Source organism: Megascapheus bottae, chromosome 17 (genome assembly GCF_031878675.1).
Source record: "Megascapheus bottae isolate mThoBot1 chromosome 17, mThoBot2.hap1, whole genome shotgun sequence".
NCBI lineage: Eukaryota > Metazoa > Chordata > Mammalia > Rodentia > Geomyidae > Megascapheus > Megascapheus bottae.
Window position 1 is genome coordinate 7,596,348 of NC_143525.1, and position 12,370 is coordinate 7,608,717.

A 12,370-nucleotide genomic window follows, 5' to 3' on the forward strand; every position below is an offset into this window, starting at 1 on the left:
ATGCTCCTTTTATAGGCTTCAAATCATACCTGGATTAACAAGAATGCCCTACTACACACAGTAATCAAACTTGTGAATAGTAATACAGTCTTGTTTTTTATGTTTTGTTTTTGTTTTTTGTTTTTTTTTGTTTTGTTTTTTGTTTTTTGCCAGTCCTGGGCTTGGGCTCAGGACCTGAGCACTCTCCTTGGACTTTCTCAAGGCTAGCACTCTATCACTTGAGCCTCAGCACCACTTCCGGCTTTTTGCTATGTATGTGGTACCGAGGAATCGAACCTGGGTCTTCATGCATGCTAGGCAAGCACTCTACCACTAGGCCAAACACCCGACCTACAGTCCTGTTTTTAAATGATGTATAATATGAATTATATGTTTTACTCATTTAACTACCTTGACAGCATCACAAAATAGGCATCATTCTTGTATCCTCTTGGCATTTGAGAATCTAATGCACAGGGAGGTTTGAAATTTATCAGATGAGATCTTGATAAGAATGTCTCACCTCCCTAGAAGTAAGTCTTAAAACTCTGAACCAAAATTACTCTACTAAACTTATAGACTTCCTATTTTATATTTCCTACTTTATTTTTTACTGCGATTTCTTTAGGATATTTTCAGACACTAGTCTCATCTGATAAATAATCTAATATTTGATTCTTTTTCTAAAAAGGCTAAGTCTTTTGTCTGCTTGGAAAAATAAATCTGGTCACATCTTTAAAATTATATAAACTAGTACCACATATATAGAAAAAGCCAGAAGTGGTACGGTGGCTCAGGGTAGAACACCAGCCTTGAGGAAAGCCCAAGTCCTCAGGCCCTGAGCTCAAGCCCAGGACTGGCAAAAAAAAAAAAAAATATATATATATATATATATGTGTATATGTATATATATGTATATATATATATATATATGCACTAGTATCTTCAAGGAGTTATACAAAGGGGTTACCATTCAACAAATCAGTTTATAAATACAATGCATCTTGTTCAATATCACCTTTTTCATCATTCTCTCTCATTCCTCTCCATGTATGCCTCCCTTCAGTTTTCCAAATGTCATGGGATATGCATTAAAAATTATAAATTGTGGCTTTAGCATTACACTTCCTATTTTTGAATCTTGTTGTCAGGGCATTGTGAGTCCTAGCAATAGTTGTTGTGTCCTGTCTTATGTCACATGGCATTTATCTCTTTGTCACTCACCCCTGACTATGAAGTACACTTTGTTTTAGAATCTACTTCCTCTTGGTCCAGATCAGTGGTCCAGATCTATGACTCCAGATAAATAATCCTGATTGATTTCTTTCCTTCCCATGGCTGCTCATCTAATCCCCTAGGTGCGAAATGTTGTTGCACTTTATAGGATCATCTTTTGGATAGTGTCTTGAGTTTTCCACCCAGGCTTTCAGCAACTCTTTATGGAGAGGCATTCCCCCTGGTTTCTTTCTTATCAGAGCCAGCAGCATTGGCCAACTCAGGAAGCTCTGCCTCAGACTTCTCTGCTTTAATCTTCTCCTTTCTAGGGACAGTTGGTCCCTGTCTGATTGTGGCCTTCTACTGAGATTTGGGAAGGGCACAGAATTTCTTTTTTCATATATATTTTATTGTAATTAATAGAAGGGTTACATTATATTCACCAGACAGATGGCATATTACTTCACATACTTGATACCCTTTCTCATGCCTTGGCCCCATTTTCCTCCCCCCACTCAAACCCCTCATCTTGTTTTCCTCCCTTCCCTATCTGACTTCAAAAAACCAAATATGCATATATTCAATATATCAGATAACCAGGAGATATAGTGTAACAATATGAGATAACCAAGGGATACCAAAAGAGATGAGAGATAACACAGTACATTAAGGACAATAATCACTCATTATATGGCTTTTGTTTCTATATCCTGGAGGTCCTTTCATTTACTCTAATACTATATGGCCTTATGTATCTAGGTTTTGTTCTATTGTAAACCTTTGCTAGGAGAGCCCAAGGTTTCTACTGATTATGACAAATGAGGGAAACCATTGAGCCTAAGTTCCTTTGAGTCTGGCTTACTTCACTTAATATGATTTTTTCTAAGTCTTTCCATTTCCTTACAAATGGGGAGATGTTGTTCTTTCTGACAGCAGCATAGAATTCCATTGTGTACAAATACCACATCTTGTTGATCCACTCATCAACTGAGGGGCATCGAGGTTGGTTCCATATCTTTGCTATGGTAAATAGTGCTGCAATGAACATTGTTGTGCTAGTGGATTTAGTATGTCCTTGTTTCTGGATGATTGGGTAAATGCCAAGGAGTGGAATTGCTGGGTCATAGGGGGGCTCTATGTTTAGTCTTTTGAGGCACTGCCATACTGCTTTCCATAGTGGTTGAATGAGTTTGCACTCCTACCAACAGTGTAGTAGTGATCCCTCCTGGCCACATCCCCTCCAGCATCTGTTATTATTAGATTTCTTGATCCTGGCCATTCTAACTGGAGGGAGGTGGAATCTTAGAGTTGTTTTGATTTGCATTTCTTTTATGACCAGAGGTTTTGAGCATTTCTTCATGTGTCTATAGGCCATTCTTATTTCTTCTTCAGAGAAGGCTCTCTTTAAGTCTTTGGCCCATCTTTTAATGAGATGGTTGTTACTTTGGAGATTAGTTTTGGAGTGATTCAATATTTTGAGCCATTGATATATTTTAGATATGAGGCCTTTGTCTGTTGTATGGTTAGTGAAAATCTTCTCCTACACATTAGGCTTTCTAGATATTTCCTAGCTATGTCCTTTGTCGTACAGAAGGTCTGCAATTTAATGCAGTCCCACTTATCCATACTTTCTCTGATTTGTTGTTTTTCTTGGTCCTTATTAAGAAAGTTTTGACCTGAGGGCACAGGATTTCTGTAGGTCAAGGCAAACTGGGAAATGCTTGAGTTACACTAAACCATTAGTTCCTTTGTAGAGGAATGTCAATGAACATTCCTCTACAGGAGATAGAGATGCAATGCTATAACCAGAGGTAGAATTATCACTTGCTTACTGCTTCCCACAGCTAGTGTGACAGGTGGTGCTGGGTTTTCTCAGAAGTCTGAAGTCACTCTTGCTCCTGAAGGGTACCGTGTTTTGTTTTGTTTTGTTTTGTTTTTCTGCACGGTGAAATGGGAAGCACTGATGCTGCCTCAGTGCTCCATAAAGCTCATGCTTCCTTCTGCATAGAACTCTGTTGTTTCCCTAGAATTGTAATTTGGTTAGGTTCCTACTTGTTTGTCATCTGACACCAATAGCCAACAAGAGACTCAGAAGATACTATAAGGCAGAGTAAGGTGTATTTCTTACTTTACAGCTAGTGTACTTGGTGATAGACATTTTTCTATTCAAGTCATCAACTTATCAAGTCTACGCATCACCAAGAAACAGAAGAGACATCAACTTCTCTCCCTTCTGCGTGGGGCTCCACTTTTATCAACCCTTCTTCCCTTTGTGATATCCTTGTTCATGCTAAACCTTGGAAGGAACAGCGAAATTAAATCCTTCAAGCCTGTGACCTTGGGTCCAGCTAAAGAGTGGTCTTTTATTTCTTCTATCACAGTGGTCATAAAATGTAGTCCTTGGAACAAAGACCACATTCTGTATCATCAGACAGTTTGATAGAACAGACTTATCAGACCATTACCACTGTCCCAGTAGATCGAAAATTCTAAACTGGAGTCTAGCGACTTTGTGCCACCCAGGGGAGTTGTGAGAATGCTCTAGAGAGGATCTCAACTCAAACAAAAGCTGTGTGATGTTCTGCCTCAACATCCTGGGAAGCTTTCCCAAGAATAAGTCCTTAGAGATGGCTTTCAAAAAATTATAAAGGCTCCATAGAGAATTCAATGCTCAATGCCTCTGAGAAGTCCTTTTCATTTTTATTCGGTATTTTTCGAAATGTTTGACAACAGAATATTCTTTATTTCCATCTAGTGCTTTTAGTCCTGCCTTATTACCCACTTCTTTCTTTGTCTGGCTTTGGCGCTCAACAACTCTGAGCTTCAACTTTCTCTCTCTCTCCCTCTCCCTATCCCTGTCTCTCTCTCTCTCTCTCTCTCTCTCTCTCTCTCTCTCTCTCTCTCTCTCTCTCTCTCTCTCTCTCTCCCACCTCACACACAACCCACACACATACACATACACATATCTCCTCTATATCTCTGTCTGTCTCTCCCTCTCTCAATATTTGTCTATCTCTGTGTGCATATCTGTGTCTGTGCCATTTCTAGAGCTTAAATTCAAGGTCTGGGGATTGTTTCTTAGCTTTATCACTTGAGGCTGGACCTCTACCACTTGAGCTTCGCTTTCAGCTTTTTATTTGGAAGATAAAAGTGACTAAATGGAGATAAAAGTCTCATGGAGTTTCTTGCTTAAGCTGGCTTCAAGTCATGATCATCAGATCCCAGTCTCTTGAGTAGCTGGAATTATGGGCATGAGCCCCTGAACTTGAATGGTACCAAGATTAATGCTCCTGACCTAACGTTTCCACTACATGTTCTAGCTACACTGCTGGAGAAGAGACATAGCTGCATTTCTCATGTCATAGAGGCAATAATTGGGGAAATGAGGATTTGGAAGTCAGCTAGACCAGCATGCATAATTACAAGGAACGATAGTCTAGCTCCCTTAATGGGGAACTGACAGTTTTTTGTAAGGTTCTTGGGAGGAGAATGTTAACTCAAAGAAGAGCAATGGAATGACCTTGGTATTTGGAATCAGAGGAACAGATGTGAGTGCTAGCTCATTCCTCTACCAACATTAGCCCTTTGGACTCAGTTCTTTCATCAATAAAATAGAAGATACTAACAATAAACAACTTACTAGGCAGTATAGATTTAAACATTAAATAAATAGTGTTGGCAAGAAACATCTACAAACTGAAAAATACTGTAAAATGCCAATTTCTATGTTTCAATAAAAAGAAAAAAAAAACAACAACTAAGCCATAAGCACCATTCCTCTCTCTGGCTCTCAGTAGATAACCTGGAAACTTCAGTTCACTTTTTAAAAAGCCCCAAAGTGCTAGAGTGGAGCTTAGTCCTAAGGGACCTTGTTCCAGCTGACAGATAAGAATAATTTGTAAATAGCACAGGCTCTGCTTTATGTTCCGTCGTCTACAGTATTGATTTGTTTATCAAAAAATTTATTTATAAGAAGCACAAAAATAAACCAGCTCAAGTTCTGCAGGGTGTATCACAGGTTCTGCATTAATGAGATCCAAATTTATGAGGGCTCTAAATTGCTACTTCCTCTCCTTACTCTTCTGTGATTGGGTGCAGATACTGATCAGATTTGTTAAAGGAAACTGGATGCTCCTTCCTTCCTCTGTCAGTACAGCAACTTACACAAGCCTTTCATACCCTGAGAATGATGCATTTCTCTAAGTATCAGGGTATACAGGCAGCTGTCATTTGATTTTGGATTTGGGAAATAGCTCTTTCCTGACAATTCTACATATCTATAGACTATGAAGACACAGTTTTACAAAAATATTTCTTAGCCTGGCACTTGCAGCCTCTGCCTGTAATCCTAGCTGCTCATAAAGCTAAAACCTGAAAATTGAGATTCTAAACCAGCCCAGGCAGAAAGGTTGGCAAGATTGCATTTTCAAAAACAACCTGCTAAAAACAGGGCTTGGAGATGTGGTTCAAGCAGTAGAACATTTTTTTTTCCAGTCCTGGAGCTTCAACTCAGGGCCTGGGCATTTTCCTCAAGGCTAGCACTCTACCACTTGAGCCACAGCACCACTTCCAGCTTTTCTATGTATGTAGTACCAAGGAATTGAACCCAGGTCTTCATGTATGCTAGGCAAGCACTCTACTGCTAGGCCAAACTCCAGGCCCCAATAGAACATCTATTTGCAGGAAATCTGAGCAAATGAAAGGCCATACGGTGGGTTTATTTTTGTGCTTCTTAAAACTAAACATTTCTGATAAATAAATCGATACTGAAGAAGGTGGAACATAAAGTAGAACCTGTGCTACTCACAAATCCAGAGACAAATCAGACAAGAAGAAAAGTGTTCCTGTGGGAAGCAGTAGCCCCTGAGGAATGAAGTCCTGTGTTGCAGTGTCAGAGGGAAAGTTCTCATGATTCTGGTGGGCTTGGATGGCTCAAGTACCTAGCTATTCAAGAGGGAGGGATCAGGAAGATTGTGGTTCAATGCCAACTGAGACAAAAGTTCACTAGACTCCATCTGCTACAATAGAAAGCTGAATGTACTGGCATGCACCTACTATTCCAGCTATGTGGGAAGTATGGACAGGAGGATGGGCTTCTAGGCTAGCTAGCCTCAGCATTAGTTTGAGATCTTGTTAACATTAATGGTTGCAAAGGAAAGGCTGGAGGCATGATTCAAGTGTTAGAACACTGGACTGGAAAGAACAAGGCCCTGACAAAACATAACCTAACAATACAACATAACATAACCTTGGTAATACTGATGCTCCAGACAGCAGTTATACAAGTATGGTCCTTAGACTGCTAGTAGTGGTATCACCAGGGCCCTTGATAGAAATGCATATTCTTAAGCCCTACCCCCACATCTACTAGTTTGGGGCTATGAGAATATTCTGCCTTCTTCTGATGGGTGCTCATGCTAAGAAGAAAGAAACCAGGACCAGACTTCCACCTTCCAGATAGAGAAGACTGGAGTTCTGTTTATAAGAAGCATCCAAGTCATGTGAAAGGGTATCAATGTATGGGAATTAATGCACCATCTATCTGGCAAATATCATGTAACCTTTCTATTAATTACAATAAAAAATATATATAAAAGAAGCATCTAAGAAACTCCAGCAAAATTCTATTGGAAACTGCTTAAATAAACTCAACTTGTTGAAACTTATTGACATCTTCTCTTCTCATGCAGATATAATGAGTTCTCCTTGATCATTATATATCAGAAACCCAAATGACACTTTCAAAATGCTCTTGTCGGAATTCACACTCCACCCAATGCAACTGACAGCTCTGGAATTGGTCTGGGTGTTTAAGAGTTCCTGGATGGTTCTACCCTAGGTTGAGGTCTACTGATCCACAGCCTGCCCTGCTGAGAAAGAAAGGATTTGGTTTATATTTGCATTGATCCTGAACTTTTCTGGTAGACATTTATTGTAGCCATTCATATAAAAATAACATAAATTCATGTTAGGAAAAAATAACGTGTAAAATACAGAAAAGTTGAAAGGAGAAATAAATTAACACTGGCATTTCATCTATGCAAAGGCAGCTGTCAATATCTTTGTACATTTTCTTTTCATCTTTTCAATGGTTTTTCTGATGCTCTGGTTTGAAATTTTACAGAACTGTTATCATGGTTAATATATCATTTCTTCTCCATGTTTTAACTTTGTAGGTTAAGTCATTCTATGTATTATTATAATAATGAATACGTTTTTTTGATACATGCTGTGGTGATGTGCAAAAAAGTGACTTTTCTTTATTTTCACTTCAGGATGGCATTTAGGGTGTTCTTTTCTCTTTACAATGCCTGAATTTTAAGCATATTGTGGAGTCCAATATTGAATGTCAAAAGTGGAATATTAACTTGTTTCTCTTTGAATTTCCTCTCCCATGATCCTTACTCTGCCCTTCGTCAATTTTTCCCCTTCAACTCCACAGGTAGATATCTGCTTCTGACCAATGGGGATATGGTCTTACTGTAGAAAATAAAAAGAAGAAGAAAAAGAAAAATAAACATATTTTTCCCAGTGTTTTAGAACCACAATAATACATGTCAGACTTCTTTGTAGTTGGAGTCCTCTTTAAGTTGCAAGTTGGTAGCTCTCTCTGTGGGGTAGGATTCTCAAACACTCATATACACAGAAGCAGCTCCCATCAGACTCACTCCTGTATGCTTTGGAAAAAATAAAGCAGATAAATAACATGAGAAAGAAAAGGAGGGAAGACAGGACAAGTACAGAATGTTTCCGACTAATGGATAGGTCCATTAGTAATTTTTTTAATTGCTATGATTGTCTCAAAGTACTCATCCTTTAGTAGGAATTTCAGTCTATTTCTGGGTTAGTAGGATATAATGTGATCACCTCTGCACATACTAGGAGGCAGCCCGAAGCACAGCAACCAGTCAGCCCTCATGATTATAACTGAAACTCCCGTGTTGCCTTGCTTTGATCTTCCACAGGTTGGGTGTGCCAAATGCAATTTCTATTTATGATGTTTCAAGTCTCAATGGGTTGATTAGGATGTAACCCATTGTAAGCTGAAGAACATCTATAAATCAATTTTCTGGTATATCTGTGGTCAATCAGAAATCTCCCAAATCAAACCATTGGTTCCTCTTCCTTCAACAGAACGTTATTCTTTGTTGCATGGTAATATATTTACATATATACAATTATGTATGATGTATATATGTGTCTATGTATATATTATATATACAGAAGTACATTCTCAGTAATATATATGATATATATATTATATATTGTTGTTCTTTTGGTTGATGACTTTGGCCTTCTGGCTTAGCTGCTGATTTGGATACAGGCTCACCACCATAGCTGGGTGAGATGGAGCTGCGATTGTCTTGTGTGGTAGATGCGTCAGGTAATTCTGCCCCATCTTCTTGCAGGGCATTATGGGAAGGAGGCTTACCGAAGTGGAGGACCAGATCTCCATAACTTCATCTCATCTGGATTTGTCACATTAGGAAGAGGACACACCAAGGGTACAGTGGAAACCATTTTTTACTAAAGTACAGAGGTTGCCTAGGGAACCCCCCAATCAGAACTAGGGAGATGACATGGAGGCCAAAGGCCTCCTTCAAGATAGGAGTAAATGGGGCGGTTCCATGGCAGCTTGTCCTGTAGACAGACAGGAGAGGCTAGGAAGTCTCAGGTGTGACTTTAGAGAATGATAGACTCCTCAGAGACATCCACCATGCTCTCTGCCCATGTCAAGAGCCGAGTGCAGATGCCAGTGGCTTCCTGAAGGGTCAGGAGCCCAGGTAACATGGTGGGATGTGACAGCATTTGCCAAGTGTGTGTTTGCCTGGCCGGTTGTCTATTATTCCCTTCCCATTGGAAAGTCACATTTTATAAACCTCATGTCAATGATTGTTCCATCCTGTGGGGTTTCTAAGCCAGTGTGCATGTGGAGAGGTGTTTTTTTTTTCTACCCCCTATGTGTGTCTCTGTATAACTCTGTGATGTGGACACAAAGGTAGAGGTTATGCAGACCTTCCCAGCCGCAAGATGAAAGCTAACCTAGTGTTTCTGCTAAGCTGCTTTACGACCTAGCCGACAGCTTGCAGAGCATCTGCGCAGGGGGGGTATGAAATCCTCCTGGATCCTGTCTTTTGTTTAAGCAGAGTCCTACTAGTGTTGTGAGCATTCTGTCGCATCAAGAGTAACTGATTCCCTCCCTGACACCTGTGTGCTGTTACTATAAACCACATGTGAAGCCTGTTGTTGGGATGAGCAAGCACATCCCTGTCTTCCTTGGAAATATGTGTCTATTCCAAGTATGAGCAAACAAGGAACTCGGCAATATTTTCTTACACTCCATGCACCTGATTTTTAAATCCCTAATGTGATATTTGTTCATCCTATATAGAAAAAAAACAATATCTGTATCTGTGTATGTATTTTCTGTGTGTCTCTTTGTGTCTAAATAAAGTTTATTGAGGATACAGGTGGCATTTGTGGCGACTAAGAATTGTTAAATCCATTTGGGACCGGCTGACTCCAGAAGGAAAAATGGGCTCACAGTTTGTTTAACCACTGAAAACTACCAGCCACAGACACATTTGTGTAGTCTTAAACCTGCACCTACCAGCCCTCCGTTTTCTACTTCATAATAACCACATGTGGTTAGGAAACAGACTGACCTAAAACTTAGCATTTTGAAACAATAATCAACAATTGTTCCCTTACCATTTCTAAGGGTTGAGCATTTGGGTTCTCCCAAATGTGTGTTCTGTGCATTTGCAGCCACAGTGTAGGACTGGGTGATGGGAAGGCTTGACTTGGCTGTGGATTATGCTTCCAAGATGGCAGACTCACATGGCTTTTGATGAGAGGTCTTGGTCCTTCACCAGAACATTCACTTAATAGGCTTTTTGAATGACTTCATGGTATGGTGGCTATGTGTCCCCAGAACTAGGGATCTGAGAAAGAAATACACAGTCACAATATCTTTGGCGACTAAGCATACTGGTTGTCTGCCTTCGTTCTGATAACATATTACGGGTTACACAAGTCTTCCCTCCTTAGATCTTTGGTAGCTACACAGAGGCATGGTATTGGAAGAGGAGGGATATTGAGGCCATCTTGGAGGCTAATTTTCAATTACCTACAACATATAGAATGGAGCTAAAACCTGGCATTTTTTTTCAAAGAGAACATGTCAACTCTTCCAAAATGTCTCAGCTTCATGGTTTCATACCAATATCTCTGTTTCTTGTAGTGATCTCAACCTGAAACACTAATATCTCCTCAAAATGCTATTCTATGATCTTAGCCTCCCAAGTAGCTATGATTACAGAAGTGAGCTACTTTGCCTGACTAGCTGAAATAAATCCTTGCAAATGAAGTTCAGGAAAAGAATCATAGCAGGTAAGACTGCAGACAGTGGTGTGGGAGGAAGCTACTCAAGGCAAGGAAGGCCTCCCAGGTAAAGCAAAGAGTCTTCCCTCCCAGGACCTTTGGGAAAGCTTGAGGGAATAGCTTTCATGCATAATAATTTTGTGTGAATAATCAGAAAGGAGGTCTATGTATTCAGGGGAATAGGGCAATGCAACTTTCAGGTCCTAGGAGCTGGGGCTGCTCTGATGATACCAAGTCACCATCAAGACAAGTTGAGAAAATCAGAAGCTTCTGCCCTGAGAGGCCATTTCTGGACCCCAGGGGAAGATTCACAATGGATCACTTCACTCCATGGAGAAGAGATTGGATGGATAGAGCCAATCTTGCTACTGAACCAGCCACTATGAAGTCTGAGGCAGAAAATGAAGGGGGAAAATAAATGCTAAGAAGGAAGTGATTGTTCAGGTGTGTGACACACACCCATAAATCCTGCTACTTAGGAGACAGCAACAGGAGGACTTGAGTCCTAGAGAAGCCCTGGGAGAAATAGATAGCTACTATAAGAAAAAGAAGAGCTTGGAGTGAGGCTGCAGTCCTAGCATGTCCGCAAAGCAAGGGTGAGGCCCTGAGTCCAACCTCCAGTATAGCTGAAACAGAACATTGGATGGGAAAGAAGAAGTGAGGGAGAGAGAGAGAGAGAGAGAGAGAGAGAGAGAGAGAGAGAGAGAGAGAGAGAGAGAGAGAGAGACAGAGACAGAGACAGAGAGACAGAGACAGAGACAGGCAGAGACAGACAGAGACAGAGACAGAGAGACAGACAGAGACAGACACAAAGACACAGAGACACAGACACAGACAGACAGAGAAAGACAGAGACACACAGAGAGACACAGAGAACAACATACAGAGAGAAAGATCAAAGCTAGAAAAGTATCAATCCTGATTTCTGCTCAGAAATCTCAGCAACCAAGGAATTTGTAAAAAGGGATCCTGGCAGCTCATACCTCAAATCTGAACAGGATGCACAATAAGGCTGGGGGAAATCTCAATGCTGGACCAGTGGGATTTGCTTTATTGCTCACTCCCTAATAAGACAATGATACTGGAAATTGTTTTTAATGGTCAGAAAATGTCAATGATTTGGGGCTGAGGGTCTAATGGGAATAAGAGGGGAAAGAAAAGAGAAAGCATGGGTAAGAGCTTCCTGGTGAATGTGATAGTTGATGGATACAATTTCTGAGGTGCTATAGCTTTGGGTAATTGCAAAGGCTAGTGAGGGACTGTGGGAGTAAGTGGATGTAGAAAGTAGACATTAATGCTGAGTTCAGAGACCTCCTTCAGCTTCTTCAAGCTCTTGATGCACCATGGGCTTTCAACACTCTCCTCCAAGTCTGGCTTTACTATTGCTTTTTCTGCAGTAGCTCTTCCCCACACCCACCAACTGGTCTGCTCCAGTGCATCCTGAAGGCAATGTTTATTTTTTCCTCCAGTCATTCATCTATGACCCTGAATCCTGTAAGAATTGAAGGTCAGATCTTCCATACAGGGAAGGAGGGATGCAGATACAGAGGCCTCCATGGTTTTTAGCCAGAACTTCTCTAGACCAGCAGTGGAATGTGGTGAGGAGTTTTCCTGAGCCCTATGACTAAAGGAATCCAGCTTAGATATGTTCAGTCTGGAGAGCCAAGGGAGTGAGTGGGTTGTACTGTACTAATGTATTTGAAGGCTGGACTCCAGATTAAGCACGGAGCTCTGAAGGCACCCAGTCTCTATGGAAACAGTGAGAAAGGAAGTACAGCAAGGAAGGGAGGGG

At 40.6% G+C, this 12,370-nt stretch overlaps 1 protein-coding gene across 2 annotated transcripts in view; it reads left to right on the top strand.

The window, feature by feature from the left end:
* Shisa6 (shisa family member 6) overlaps positions 1 to 12,370 on the top strand; it is a 286,815-nt gene that overhangs the window by 135,625 nt on the left and 138,820 nt on the right. Inside the window, exon 3 of one of the 2 annotated variants that reach the window (XM_090349540.1) lies at positions 8,604 to 8,699. The exons of the other annotated variant lie outside the window; for it this stretch is intronic. Coding sequence (XP_090205666.1) covers positions 8,604 to 8,699 — 96 coding nt within the window. The remainder of the gene's footprint in view (positions 1 to 8,603; positions 8,700 to 12,370) is intronic. 2 annotated transcript variants of the gene reach the window in all.